Genomic DNA, 15,804 nt, shown 5'->3' on the forward strand with positions numbered 1-15,804 from the left:
GAAAACTATTAATGAAATGACAATAAAGGAAGTAACGAGAATACAATCGAAGAAATTCTATCTAATGATGGTTCTATGATTACTGACCAGGAAAAAATTGCTAACAAATTTGTTGAACACTATAGCGAAATTGGTAAAGTCTTGGCGGATGAAATACAAAAAAGATCAAATTATAAAAAAAATAAACCAAAAGCCAAAATTATGAATTCTTTTTTTCTAGAAAAAACTGATGAATGTGAAGTCTTGCAAGTTATTCAGAACTTGAATAAAAATTCCTCTGGAATTGACACTCTCAGAGCTGAAACTATTAAACTAATAGCGAAAGAACTAGCAATTCCATTGAAATACATAATAAACTGGTCATTCAGTAGTGGAATATGTCCAGCTCCATTCAAGTGTGCTGTTATTTCACCAATATTCAAGCCTGGAAATAAACTCAAAGTGGATAACTATCGCCCAATATCCGTAATTACAAATATTCGAAACCATTTTGAAATCACGCATTGAAAAATACCTAACAAAATATAAAATCTTGTCAAACAATCAATTCGGATTTCAAAAGTGAAAATCAACTGAAGATGCAATAACACTCCTTACTAACAAAATCAGTAAATATATAGAGGAAAAATCACCATCGCTATGTATATTTGTAGACTTGAAGAAAGCATTTGATACAGTTAGCCATGATCAACTTCTGGAGGTACTTGAGAGTATTGGATTCAGAGGAACACCCTCTATAGTTATCTCCATGAAAGGAACCAATGTGTGAAAATCAAAGACACTCTCATTGAATCTCGAATAGTACAATATGGTGAACCCCAAGGGATAGTTCTGGGTCCAATTCTCTTCAATATCTACCTAAACGATCTTTGCATGCTAGATGTGGAAGGGGACATAATAAGCTTCGCAGATGACACAGTAGTCATGTACAAATCGGAAACGTGGAGCTGTCTGAAAGAAAAAGTTGAAGAAAATTTCAATGGTTTGAAAGTAAACTACTGAGTATCAATGTGGCTAAAATATTTTACATTACTTTTACATCTTATGCTAGCCATTTACCAAGTTTCAAATCACTACTTATAAAATATGATAACGTGAATCTCACTATTTCTTCAGTAAATAAAATAAAGTATTTTGGTATATATATATATATATATATATATATATATATATATATATATATATATATATATATATATATATATATATATATATATATATATATATATATGTATGACCAACTGTGACTTCGAGGACAGTTTTCTCCAGTAACTGTGAGTTTGGGGACAAAACGGCTATATTTGAGGACTGTCCTCAAACGTTTCTGTTATATTCAACTGTAAGTTCAGGTACACCACCATTTTGGGGACAATGGGAGTTCCTTGTTACAGTTTGAGGACATACCATATCGGAAATGATTCCGAGGAATAATTCAATTTGAGGACATTTCGGATTAGATGGAAAACATTTCAAAATATAAATTGCAATGGGAAGTTCATTCACTAACATCACTACTGACAATTATCGCAATAATTCTAGTCCTTCGGGTTGAATGAATTGCCAGAGGTTATGAAAAGTGAAGCTCGAATTCGAGAATAGGGTAGATGAATATTATGAAAACAAGAGAAATAGATGAGTTGTTTACTCCCTTGAACATATGTAACTATTGTGCATTTTTGACCCACTTTCAGTCGTCCGATTAACTTGTTAACTTAAAGGAATTGATAATTATGGTGAAAATTTTTTGTCAAAAAAATTATCCTATCAAATTTGTCTATTTCTAGTCATGTGTGTCGAAATAACCAATGAAACCATCATTACACTGATAACTACCCATGGATAGTTTTCACGGGTAGTTATCACTTATGTCATGACATTGCTAAGCAACCAACACAATAAAGTTGTTTGACATTTCAGTAATTCAATTTATTTCGAAAATGTCACTTCCTCGCTTTGGTGTTCAAAATGATGCGGCAATTGACAAAATCATTGAAGAAAATAAACCAAAAAATACTGTCAATAGTAAAAAATACACTTGGAAAATATTTATGGAGTTTTGTGACGCCAGAAAATATGAATTGGATGGAAATCGTACTCTCGAAGAGCTTGCATTAATACTCAAGGATTGGGCGATTAATATGAGAAAAAAGGATAGCACAGAGTTTAAGGAGGCTACTGTTAAAACCGTATGGAATATAACAAGCAAATTATTACAAGAAAAGTATTACAAGGAGTATAATATCATGCTAGACCCCTTTAAAAGTGTTGCATTCAAACAAGCGCGGAATGCACGCGACGCAGCACGAAGAAATTTACAAACAGATCCCACTAAACGCAAAACAAGCTCAGGAACATCATAACCAAATAATCAATAGTATGCGTGGAAACACCTATGCAGTAACCGAGGCAAATACAGCAAGATCAACGGAATATCATTATACGAATTGTTCTTTTAATAACTGTGTGTTCAATAAATAATTTTGTTCGAATTGCAAAAAATTTTCTCACCGAATATCCCTCGAACATTGATAAATAACTCATAATTTTATCACAACTTCCTCAAGCACGTTATTTTAGGTAACATCCCTCCGCCTTCGGCGTCGGGATGTTACCAAATAACGTGCTTTCGAAAACTGTGATAAAATTATTTCGTTAGTTATCAATGTCCTTGGGATATTATAGCTGACAATAAAATGAAATTATTGCTAGAGAAAAACAAAATGGCAGCTCCAAGATGGCGGACGAGTTTTGTAACTATGGTCCGAGTCTTTTCAAAACTAGTATATGAGGGTTTGCGGGGTCGGAGATTATGAATGTTTGTTCATAATATAGGATGGCGGCTCCAAAATTGGTATGTGGGGGTTTTCAGGTCCAAGGACGGCAGGTGAGTTTTTTATTTTGACCCAATTCCATTTAAAATTGGTATGTGGGGAAATTCGGGATCAAAAATTGATTTTGTTTTCGCCATGAAATCAAGTTGGTGGCTTCAAGATGAGATACGAATTTTGTGAGTATGATCCTATTTTATTCATAATCATTATGTGGGAGTTCTTGAGGTAAAATATAATGATTATTTTCAATAATCATACAATCAAGATGGAGGACGAGTTGTCCAAATTAAGACTCATTTTGAGTCGTCGGAATAACTTGTTATTTTACAGGTGTTGATAATTCCGGTGACAACAAAATGGCGGCTCAAAAATATCGGACGAGTTTTGTAACTACGGTTGGATTCTTCTCGAAATCAATATATGAATAGATGAAGAACAAGTTTTGTGATTATTATTCAAATATATGAAGAAATTGGTATTTGATTTTCGGAACAAATATTAAAATGTTATGTAATATTCATATACTCCAGATGACGGTTTTTATATGGCCAATGGGTTTTTCCTATTATGAACCGATTCTATTGAAAATTGGTATGTAGAAAAATTCGGATAGGAAATTATGATTTTGTTGTTGATATCCATAAAATCAAGACGGTAGCTCCTAGCTGGCGGACGGATTATGTGATTTTTGTCGAATTGAAACTTAGTATTTGGAGGTTTTTAGGGATGAAAATAATGATTTTTCTGGCAATATTTATAGAGTCAAGAATGTGACTACGAGATGTCAGATGAATTTTATTATGATTCGATTCTATTGATAAGTGGTATGATTCATAATTGTTTTTGGGGAGTTCTCGGGTTTAATGATTATGATTCTTTGTCAACAATCAGAAAATCAAGATTATCCTTAAAATCGGAATGTGGGGTTTTTGGCGACAGTTTTCTTATAATCAAGATATTGGCTCCAAGATGGCAGATAATTTTTTATTATTATCCGATTTCATTGAAAATTTATATCTAGGAAAATTTGAGTTTAGAAATTATGGTTTAGTTGTCGATATCCATAAAATTAAGATGATAGCATCAAGATAGCGGCTAAGTTTTGTGATTATGATCCGATTCTCTTCATAATTGTCATTATTCATAATTGTTATGTGGCAATTCACGGATTCGGGGTTTATGATTTTTTGCCAAAATTCATAAAATCAAAATAGCGGTTCAATATGGCTGACGAGTTATGTGAATGTTATTATTTAATTATATAAAAAATTGATACAAAAATTATGATGAAGAAAGGATAAATGAAACTTTCTATAATTTTTACCACTTTTATTTGTAACTGCAGTTTCGTCCTATATGAACATTTTCAAACTTATACAATAAACTAACAATGATTCATTACATTAGCCATTATATACCACCTCTGTAGGTACTAACAGAGGTACTGCTTGATTGAGTACCTGAATTTACAGTTTACAATGCGGATGCGCCAATTTAAAAACCAGCGAGTAAACTAAATCGATTTGATCATTTAACAGGTTGCACCCGCAATGTTTATGCTTGTGAATTTCCAACTCAATTATTTAGAGTCCTTCACGTTATTTTTTTATATCAAGCTAAACATATAACTTATTTTAGAACAATATTTTTGGGCGTTTGTAGAAAGAAGAAAGTTCGTTTGCAACCCGTGCGCTGGATACAAAAATAACTATCGAAAACGTTATAATGGAAATTTTTACATATCAGGTGGAGTGTTGATCTACATTCTTCTTAAGCTTGACGTGGTCTTAACGGGTCACCCTGTATACTCTGCCTAATTTATTTGCATATAACATTCCCATGTTCAACGTTAACACAGTTGGATTGTGAAATATGTATTTACTCAAAACGGGAATAGGCCACAGGCCACAGATGGCCTCAAAATAAAATCACATTTTTTTTATGACGACCCTGTTCGGGAGGCAGTGACAGAAAATAATATGCTTTCAATATTCTACAGCTTCTTTGAATTAACTCTTTTGATAATGTCAAAAATGAAGGTAATTTACTTCTGAACACTCTTTGGAATTTCAATTTTGATATTTTGACAACTCGTATGCAATTTTTTCGCAATGCACCAATTTCTATGAGGAATAAAATTTTCTGACAAATCGATAATAAAAAAGTTGCCGAACTTCTGCAAACTTTTGAAACTCACTGTATGTGAACGCAACATCATCGGAGTGGTAGACTCTCATAACGTGTTACACGAAAAAACAAACTGACAAAAAACTAGCCTTCTATAAATATGTGCAAATTTTCTGTCTCTGTCTTCTGTATTATAAGCAGGTCGGTTTGTTGCATCAAAAGACGAGGGAGACGGGGGGGTAAGGGCCAAGCGTAGACCGCAGACATGCGACAAGTGGACGTTCAAGTGACAACAGCATGCTGTGAAGACAGTGACAAGTAAACCCGACAAGTTACTAATCTAGTAGTTCACAGATCATTGAATGAGAGCTGAAGGTGTTCGATTTGAAGTCTCAGGATAAGATTTATAGATTGAAGATTTGCCCTATAGATTTTTGGTGATTGCTCGATTGGCAATACTGAACTTGGAAAATCCTCAGGTAAGTTATAATAGTTAATTTGTTTCGTTGTTTATAGTTATTCAGTTGATGGAACATGACACTTTCAAAGATCGCAAAAAAAGTCGGCTTCTCAAGTGAACAGATGCTTTAATGTTTGGTTTATGCAACGTTACCAAATACTAAACCTATGAATAAGAATGAATAACGAATTCAACACCAACAAATTTTATATGCGCGTCAGTCAGTTGAGAGTTGAGACAACATAAAATATACAATCGAACTCGCAATTGGCAAATTTAGCTAAATGCGCCGCAAGGAAGCAATAGCCAAAAAAACCTAGACAGAGAGAGAGAGAGAGAGACGCAATCGGCAAATCCTTTGTGATTGAGAAGCAAGGGTGGCGATAATAATTTTTGTTTTGGTAATTATCTCGTTTATTGCGATATCATTATGAAATAAATCAGTGAATCATGGTACCCAGGTAAGATTCTTGAGTGCAAACGTGTCCCACCTGACTACAGAATTTACCACCCTTCTTTACTTATACTAAGAACTATAATCGAAAATTGCCTTTCAATTAAAAATCAAGTTTTTCGTCAAAAAAGGAAATATGTATGTGCGTGGCAAATAAAAAAAATATTAGGTTTAGAGTAAATTTCCTCACTGCGAATTGAGAATTAACACGAAATTGAATAAACATTACTGTACTCTCAGGTGTAGGCTTACGAAATTTTCTTTATCATTTCTATTTTTTAGGAATATGTCCAAGAAATATTGTCTTGTGAGGTTTGTTGACGACAATATTTTATATGTGGTGTCAACAAATAAAATTACTCCCATTGAGGATAATTTAGTGTGGGCCCCTTATAAAGGAATAGGCTATTATGAGGCTACTCCAATGGAATATAATGATAGCAGAACATTGCTCGAAAATGAAAAGAAAGAACAGGGAAATAAGAAATTCGGTGAGTTACCATGCATTCATTACAGCAGTTTTGGTGGGTTCATAATATACATTAGTTACATGTCTAGTTTTTAATGTGAACTATTTAGAATGTTCATTTTTAACCAAAATGCAAAATTCAGTCATCATTCCCTCTGTTAATTAATTACAGGTACCATACCACAAGTGGCATTAGTAGATGTTTTGGCCCAGAAAAGTTATAGAGATGATGATATGCAGAGTGTTAATGAGAATAACAATTATTTAGATGTTAGGCAGAATGCAACTGAAAGTGAGCACTTTTAAGTCCATCCCATAAAAAATTATTCAATATCCACAGAACTTTTTGTGCTACCGGATTATACAGGGTTTTTCAAATTCGATCCCCACCATTGGGATTTCGGAAACTATAAGAGATATAAAGACAGTTAAATTGGGGCAAAGTTGCGCATTTACCTGACTAACAATTTTTTTCCTCGGCTTTTCAAATGAACCAAACTTGCTGAGATTTTGATCCAATAACTTGAACATAGTTCGATGTGGTTGTCTTTCGAGATACAAGTTTAAATATGTTTTGTATCATATATCTTTTTTCTTCATTCGTGAAAGCCATTTTTCGTCAAAAATTCAATGACTTGTACATTAACAAAATTTCATTGAGTGTAACAGAGTGAAAGTCAAATTTAGAAATATGAAAGTCAAAGCCTATTGTGATTAGAATTTTTATTTTTCAATATCTCCAATTCTTTGTTATGATGGTGGCCGGAAGATGAAACGTCGGATAGCAAGTCTGAAAACACCATTATGTATCAGGAAAAAAGTAACAATGTGGAAGTGCAAATTTATTTTCGAATCCCTCGAAAAATAAAGCCACAAAAAAATTAAAACCATTTTATGAAATTTCTGTTTTTTCAGAATATCTCCAAATATACTCGAAATTTCAGAACTTTCTCAACTGCATATTGTTAGTCAGGTAAATGCGCAATATTGTCCCAATTCAACCATCTAAGTATCTCTCATAGTTTCCGAGATCCCAATGGTGAGGATCGAATTTGAAATACCCTGTATTATTTTTTATTGATCATTCAGATTTCACCACCAATTAGGAGAGATAAAAAAAGGTAATCATAACATTTTCTGACAATGTTCAAAACTTTGCAAACAATTTGGAAAGGAAGACAACTTTGTGGTTACTCATTGACATGTTCATGAACATCGTACAAAATACTGTCAATTTTTTTTCTAATTCATAATTTTCACTTTATAGCAACCGAGAATGAAGAATCAGATAATCAAGATGAAGACGATGACTCAGTTGTGGATCCTGACTTTGAACCAGGTCTTTCAGATGTTGAGCAGACCAGAAATGGAAGTAAGTATTGTACTGGGCCTCTGTTTGAGGATGAACACCTATATCTACGAAACCACTCGTTAAACAGATTTGCCACTAGAGGGTGCAATTGGCATGCTAAACAGTTTTTTAACAGTATTATAACATTTAACGTCTATTGAATCCAGAAAGTAAACACCTAATCACTTTTCATATCTTCTTTTCGTTCTCAGAAAATGTTCTAGCATATAATGACTTTTTTCTACTCAGTTAATTGTTCTCATCAAGAATGAATGCTTCTAAGGCTTTCTCAAAATTTTCTGAAAAAAAATGTTTAAATGTATACCTCTCAACAACGACAGAACATGTTAAAATAATATACCTTTGTAACATAAACATTATCAATTATCAAATAAACAGGGTTATTCAAATTATATGTTCCTTATTGAGATGTTGATAAATAAAAGAGATATGTAGAAAGCTAAAATAAATAAAGTTACTGAATGAAGTTCATGATTTCATTTTTGAAATTAAAATTAAAAACAGAATTTTTCTCATTTTTTTTTCCACTTCATTACCGCATATATTGGAAAACAAATCACTTTGTTATTGTCAATTTCAAAGACAAAATGGTACCCTCATATTAGAATTTGAAAATCCGGACAGTTATTTCAAGAATACTATCCCATTATTAATTCTGTCATCCACCGTTACAGTCTTTACAACCCAGCACATTTTTCACTGGGCAGTGATTTCTAGAATACTATGCCATTATTAATTCTGTCATCTACCGTTACAGTCTTTACAACTCAGCTTCGGTCAGAAATTATGCATTTCTGGATAAGAGCATGACTTGTGGATTTGTAATAAAGAAAAGTTGTAATCGAGACCAACTTTTCTGTTTACTACTCATTGCCATAATCATAAACATTGTCCAGATTACTGGCGATTTTGTTTCTGATTTATTTTTACTTTCCAGCTATCGACAATGAAGAATCAGAAAACCAAAATGGAGTCGACAATGACTTTATTATGGATGCCGACTTTAAACCAAGACTTTCAGATGTTGAACAGACCAGAAATGAAAGTAAGTATTGTACTGAGTGTCTATTTAAGGATGAAAATCTATATCTATGAAACCATTCATTATACAGATTTGCCACTAGAGGATGAAATTGGCATGCTAAACTGTTTTTTTAACATTATTATAACATTTTAATTTTTACTGATTCCAGAATTTTTAGAGCTAAACACTTAGGTTAGGTTAGGTCTGAAGCGAGTGGATCTATTCGACCCTCCACCGCAACCCGCAAGGGTTTATTGTGGCTCACACACTTGACCAAATGAACCCAGCTTTTTAACGAAGCCGATTAATTTGTATGTTGGGTGGTGTTGCAAGTCAGATGGTAAGAGTACGACTCTGCCGAACTCTAAAAACCTGATTCGGTTCCCAGCGGGGTTGGCACAAAGTTATGCTCTGCTGTTTCATCATTTTCCAAACATAGGCGATACACACTGTCTTCCGACAGTCTGAGTCTCTGCATATGATGATTCAAATGACAGTGACCTGTAAGAAGGCCGGTTAGACATCGTAGTCTTTATGGATATCATTTATGGATAATAGCATGGCTTGTGGATTAGAATACGAAAAAGTTGTAACGGAAGCCAATTTTTCGGTTACTCAATGCCATAATCATGAAAACTGACCAGAGTACAGGCGATTTTTTTTCTGATTTATTTTTACTTTCCAGCTACCGAGAATGAAAAATCACGAAATCCAAATAAAGTTGATAATGACTCAGTAATGGATGCCGACTTTGAACCAAGAATTTCAGAAGTTGCCCGGACCAGAAATGAAAGTGAGTATTGTATTGGGTGTCTGTTAAACGATGGATACCTACAAACCATTGTTTGTAAAGATTTGTCACTAGAGAGCGCAATTGTAATCGTAAACAATTTCTTTAACCGTATTATAATATTTCAGTTTTGATTCCAGAAGTTCAAGGGGTTAACTTGTATAACTCTGTATAACTTTTTTTGAAAATATCATTATAAACATTATTACTTAAATTTCAAAAATTCTAGCATGCACAGATGCCAAAAATATAAAGATTTCATAAATAGTTGTGAGGTCTTATTCACTTTGGGAATGTTTCAGATCTGAAATAGTCTCGCGGTTCTCTAGTGAATGTTTTTCTGTTACTGTATCAATGCAGATTCACTGCACAGAATTTTGAAGGTCTTCGTGGATACAGTAACAAAAAATATTTGATAAAGAACCGTGATATCAATTCAGTTCTAAAATTGAACCCAAGTAAATACCCAAACCATGTTTGACAGAATCTGGTACACCCCCTTCTTTTCTTCAGTTCGAAAGTTGAGTGACAAATATATATTTTATGAAGTGCCAAATGTTACTCATTCATTTTAAAAAATTACAGAAAAATGAGGTTGTACCATGATCCTGTTACACACAGTATATAATTAGCTGGCCACTGTTTTGGAAAATTTTTGATGGTCAGCATCACATATCTCATTACATTCTTTTATCCATTATAGGATCATTTTTAATTTTATTAGACCTCGTCAACCGAAAATAACTTAAGATTCATTTTTCAGTTGTTTATATTATTGCTATAAAACTAATAGTAATAAATTACACATGGTGTTTAACCCACTGTCTGACGCACCTTTATTTTGTTATACCAGTTTCACCATGCCCAAATAGTCTCTGAACTTACCCGAATGATGCAATGTTAACAGACACTTTTCCTTTAAAAAATTTAGAAGAATTAGATCTACTCTTAAACTAAACTTGTGAATGCGGAGATAAAAAGTATATTAAAAGCATTGAAACATGGGTACACACAATATAGCAGTGACGAAATAGGTTCAGAATGAAATGTTTCTTTCTTAACTCAGGAATGTATAATAGTATTTGATAATATATTATCATTCGGGTATGTTCGAACACTAAGTATATCATTTATCGTCACATCGAAATGAAGGAGCTTCAGAATATGGCTACTTTGCCAGCCAGCTATGGGAGAGTTTTGAAATGACGTGCTTCTTTATAAATGAACACTCTCGTTGAAATTTCGCTTTGCAGATTATCAAATTGTTGCTCCAATATACTTACCAACTCCAGATATGGATAACAAAAAATTAATTGTCTTTAAGTGAAATAATCGGACTAAATCAAAAGTTCATTTTTGTAAATACTGTATGAAGCTTCAAACAAAATTTGCTCGTCATTTAGAGAACAAGCACAAGAATGAAGAGTCAGTTGCAGAGTTTTTAAGACTCTCTAAGAAGGACATCTCCAGAAGTCAATTAATACAAAAAATTCGTGTAGAAGGGGATTTCCTGTATAATACCCAAAATAAATACAATCTAGAGGGTAATTTGATTGTTGTTCGGTGTCCTACATCCAAGCAGAGAACAGCCGATCAATTCAGGCCCTGTGGAAATTGTGGCGGCATGTATTCAAAAATGTCCGTTAACAGCTCATTACCGGAAATGTCAAAAAAATAGGATCAAGGGAGCAAAAGATGTCTTCTTAATGTCTAAGCAGAAAAGTATGTTCATCTCCTCAAAAGCCAGTGATATTCTTAGAAGCAGTGTTTTGCCATCACTTTGTGATGACAGAGTAACGAAAACTATTATATCTGATGAAGTAAGCATTTTGTTTGGAAATCGCTTATGCCAAAAATATAGATCTCACCATCTGTACAAAATGATACGAGCAAAATTGAGATGTGTTGCCACATTTCTGATAACCCTTAGAGAGATTTCTGGTATACCTAAAATTAAATTGGAAGAGATATTTGATCCACTTCACTACGAAAATTGTATTTCAAGCATCAATAAAATGTGTGGCTTGAATCAAGAAACTGGAAGATACAAAAGTCCAGCAACTGCTTTTGCAATAGGGTCACATCTCAAGAAAATTGCATTCTATATGATATCAGAGTATATTAAACAAAAAAATAAAACCAGACAAGAAGAGGTCAAAGACTTTCTTCTTCTCCTACAAGAAGGTCTTGCACATGACATCAATAAAACTGTACAAGAAAATCAATTGGAGAGAAACAGAAAGAAAAAAAATATTCTTCCGTCCTCTCAAGACATTCAGCATTTAAGAATATTTTTGGATAACCGCCGAAGCATTTTCATAAAGAAACTCAATGACAAGTTTACTTTTCAAGCTTGGAAAGAACTATTAAGTGTGACCCTAACTTCATTACAGTTTTTCAATCGGCGAAGAGCTGGTGAAATTGAGAGAGTAGCAATTTCAGATTTTTTGAATTATGAAAGACTTGAAGATAATGACGAAATGTTAGGGCATCTAGACTCAGATGAAAAGAAGAAAGTAAATAATTATGTACGTTTTTTGATTAGAGGTAAATTGATGAGAGGAGTACCTGTGATGGTAAACAAAGATAACTTTATTGCCCTCAAATTGCTTTTGAAATTTCGAAATGAAGCAGGAGTCAGTTCTGATAATACATATTTATTTGGCCTGCCTGGCAATTCCCACAGTCATCTTTCGGCTAGTAAATTAATGAACCAATACTCAAAATTATGTGGCGCAGAAAAGCCAAATACCTTACGAGGAACACAACTCAGAAAGCATATAGCGACCAAATGTGCTACGATGGATTTGGGTAAAACGGAACTGAAAGATATCGCAGATTATTTGGGTCATAATGAAAAGATTCATTTGGACCATTACAGGCTGCCAAATGTAGCAAAAGACATAGTTAGAATGTCTAATATACTGGAAAAAGCCCAAGGAGATGGAGATGGAAATCTCTCTCAAGACTCATATCCAGAAATGTGCACTGAAACGATAGGTAATTATAATTATATATTTCCATTTGACAATATACATTGATTTTGTGATAGGTAAACCATTATTTCAGGAATAGAAATTACCCAAACATCAATTTAACGTCCATTCCACTCGACGTGTGTTCGCCAATCAAAAAAGTTTATTTGAAGGTTGTAGACTGTGATGTAACTTGAGTATATTCATTTCGGAGTTCCATCATACTATAATTTAAAAAGTTCACTACGTTTCAACTGCTACTATCCGCAGTTGTGTTCAGACGTTTACAATCCTCTAAATAGTATGGTAATCTTAATTATAGGTAATTTGATTAGTTCCAGTTTTCTACCTGCTACCTGCCCATTTTCAATTGAGGTGACATTAAATTCTCCATTTTCCTGTAATACCATTACAGACTACCAAATGTGGCAAAAGTCAGGAAGCTGACAAATTAATGTCACCCCAATTAATTATGGGCAGGTAGCAGGTAGAAAACTGGAAGAGTTATTCATCAATAAAAGCCAATTAAATTAACTATAATTAAGATTGCCATAATATTTAAATTCGTAAACCTTTAAAAATTTGTCAATATTCACTGCGGATAGTAGCAGTTGATACATAGTGAATTTTTCAAATTATAAGACGATAGAAGTCCGAAAAGAATGTACTCAATTCTAGTCCAGTCTTTCCTATACTGATTCGAGCTAATAACACTCTTGCTCCACTCTAACCAAAAATATTTACTTCATCTACCTACTCTTGATTACTTACTTATCTGCTTTATGTTTTGTTGGTAGACAGTTCTTGAAAAATGATGATTAATGACCTTGATATTTTGTATTTTGAACTCAAAGGATGCAGAGAACTGAATCGGACCTTCATCCGAATTTATATTGCTTTAAAAATTTTCAATTTCCAAGCTCTCGTAAAATCAGTGGTCGTGATCAGAAGCACGTAGGACCACACTTGATTTTGAAAAAAAAACGTTGACATTGTTGTTTGGGTAATTCCTATTCTTGATTTATGTTCACATCAAAGGTTCCAAATGTTCATTTATTCAAACAATAATTTTATTATATTTTCAAGTTGACAGGACTACCGTTGAAAACTAATAGAACTTCAAAAAATACCATGACCAGTGTTTTTTATAGAATTTCATTAAACTGAACCATATAATTACTGAATTATTCAATTTCACTTTTTTTATTAAAATTTGTTTAAGGAAGTATATAGCATAAGCACTGGTTCTCAAATTGAAAAATTCATTTTTACTTTATAGAAACTGAAGCTCATTAAGCTTACTTGTGTTAGTTTTCCATATTTATTTCTCAAAAAAACCCTCAAATATCTTACTTATATTCAATCTTATGTTGAAACAAGTCACACATCAACTCAGAAATAATTTTTCAGAAAACGCTAAAATCTATTTGGCAGTATAGGACCCAACTTAGCAGGATACAGTATACAAGTGTTATTTGGCGAAAATAATTCACGGATAAATTAATGTATTTTTGATGATTTATAAAGTCACTTCTGCTGTTATCTGAAAAATGTTAATTTTTCAGTTTTGTCAATTTAGGATAATTGTGTGGAATATTTAATATGTTTTAATAATTCTATAGATTCTGAGGGAACCTGAGGGGAACCTGGAGATGAGCAATGATGATTACCGATGATACAAGTATTTATACGTAGAACGTATAAATAACCCTCTGTTGAAAAATCAAGTTTATACCTAGTAAAAATAATATTTAAAATCTGAAAGTGGTACCTAACAAAAGTTTAAAAAGAGCCGTATTTTACTGTGTTACATATGAGAACCTGAGTTAAAGTGCACGTTGAATAACAGCTATTAAAGTGTAAGTACTCGTGTTCAAATTGATAAATAGATTACAAAAAAGGTACAAAACCTTCTCTGATAAAGTGTAAATTCTTTTCGTCGATCGCTAAAGGTGTCCATACACCTCCCTTCACGAACTATAAATAATGACGGACGTTGCACAGAAAATTGACAAATTGTGCGAAGAAATATTGAAAAATCGTGCAGAACTTAAAAATTGCATTGAAGCCAGTGAAACTCGACTTCAGTTGACAATTGAGGAGTTGAAAAGTAGTATTGCTAAGTTAGAAAAGGATAATTTTAAACTAAAGGAAGAAGTGGAATACTTGAAAAGAACCCAAAATAGAAAAAATATTGTTATATTCGGATTGAAAAAAAAACGTGAAGAGGTTACTGCTGAGAATTTAAGCGAAGATCTGAAAAACCTGCTTGAAATTGAACTTGAAGAAAGTGATTTGAGTGACGTTTATCCATTAGGTAAATCCAACAACTGCCCAGTGAAAATAGAATTCATTTCATATCTGAAAAAAAAGGAAATACTGAGAAAGTGTAATAAGTTGAAAGGAAAAAACATATCTATCGTCAACGACTTAACACCGGTTCAAAGGAGAGAGAACAAGATTCTGAGAAAACATCTCTCTCTTGCTAGACAAGAAGAGAAATATAATAAGTGTTATATAAGAGGAAACAAGCTAATTGTTGATGATATTTCCTATGGAGTTGAAGAGCTAGAGAACGGAGGTAACACAGAAACAAAATCAAATAGTGCACCTTCTACACCAACAGCAACAATCGCGTTGATAGAAAAGAATACTAGGAAAGAATTATCTACTCCACAGACTACAACATCAAAAAAGCCAACCCAGTTGATCCAAGTACAAAAGTCACTACAGGATAAACCGAGAACGCGCCACGGCTCGAGTCACAAAAAATAACTCAATGATACCCATTAAACTTTTTTATTGTTTCAATTGATTTTATTCAGTTCTGCGAAAGTTACGTCTGAAGTAATCATGGATCCATTTATAAGAGAGTATCAAAATGAACCCGTTCAAGCACATCATATAAAAGAGGTCACAGACTTCAATGTACATTTGATGAAAGGACTCAGCGACTTTAAAATTTTCCACACCAATATAAGAAGTATTGCCAAAAACATAGATGAACTTTTCATTTATTTAAATCAGTTGGAAAAAAATTTTGAAATAATCGTATTGACGGAAACTTTCAAAGTCACTGATGCTAATATATACGGATTGAAAGGATTTGCCACACTCTATAATGAATCTTCATTTAATAAAAATGATGGAGTGATAATATTCATAAAAAATGAGCTCGATTACGATCAAACAAATATTAGTTTAGGTAACATAAAAATTCTGGAGCTCAAGATAAAATTCAATAACAAAAAGATGATATTGAGCTCGATATATCGATCTCCGAGTTCATGTCCATATGATTT

The 15,804-nt window shown here is 33.0% G+C and overlaps 3 protein-coding genes across 5 annotated transcripts in view; 2 read left to right on the forward strand and 1 right to left on the reverse strand.

Moving 5' to 3' along the window:
• The window catches only part of LOC111515407 (G2/mitotic-specific cyclin-B2-like), a 138,794-nt gene extending 134,663 nt beyond the window's left edge, over positions 1 to 4,131 (reverse strand). Inside the window, exon 1 of the mRNA XM_074177078.1 lies at positions 2,509 to 4,131. The gene's annotated coding sequence lies outside the window, so the exon portion shown is untranslated. The remainder of the gene's footprint in view (positions 1 to 2,508) is intronic.
• LOC111515406 (uncharacterized) overlaps positions 1 to 14,178 on the forward strand; it is a 160,159-nt gene extending 145,981 nt beyond the window's left edge. Inside the window, exon 14 of the mRNA XM_074177075.1 lies at positions 14,125 to 14,178. Coding sequence (XP_074033176.1) covers positions 14,125 to 14,178 — 54 coding nt within the window. The remainder of the gene's footprint in view (positions 1 to 14,124) is intronic.
• On the forward strand, positions 4,199 to 12,542 carry LOC141479868 (uncharacterized). 3 transcript variants are annotated; one of them, XM_074177067.1, is made up of 7 exons: positions 4,199 to 5,437; positions 6,155 to 6,363; positions 6,514 to 6,633; positions 7,609 to 7,713; positions 8,651 to 8,758; positions 9,423 to 9,530; positions 10,781 to 12,542. In XM_074177067.1, the coding sequence occupies exons 2-7, from the start codon at positions 6,159 to 6,161 to the stop codon at positions 10,852 to 10,854; spliced, it is 720 nt and encodes a 239-aa protein (XP_074033168.1). In that variant the 5' UTR covers positions 4,199 to 5,437; positions 6,155 to 6,158; the 3' UTR covers positions 10,855 to 12,542. The 3 variants fall into 3 exon arrangements, with proteins under 3 accessions (XP_074033168.1, XP_074033158.1, XP_074033163.1); XM_074177057.1 differs by lacking the exon at positions 10,781 to 12,542 and having other exon boundaries at positions 9,423 to 10,711; XM_074177062.1 differs by lacking the exons at positions 4,199 to 5,437; positions 10,781 to 12,542 and having other exon boundaries at positions 5,837 to 6,363; positions 9,423 to 10,711.
• Positions 14,179 to 15,804: the final 1,626 nt, after the last annotated feature.

Source organism: Leptinotarsa decemlineata, unplaced genomic scaffold, assembly GCF_025532065.1.
Source record: "Leptinotarsa decemlineata unplaced genomic scaffold, Ldec_3_MD MMD2_P_RNA_scaffold_14, whole genome shotgun sequence".
In the NCBI taxonomy this organism is placed as follows: Eukaryota; Metazoa; Arthropoda; class Insecta; order Coleoptera; family Chrysomelidae; genus Leptinotarsa; species Leptinotarsa decemlineata.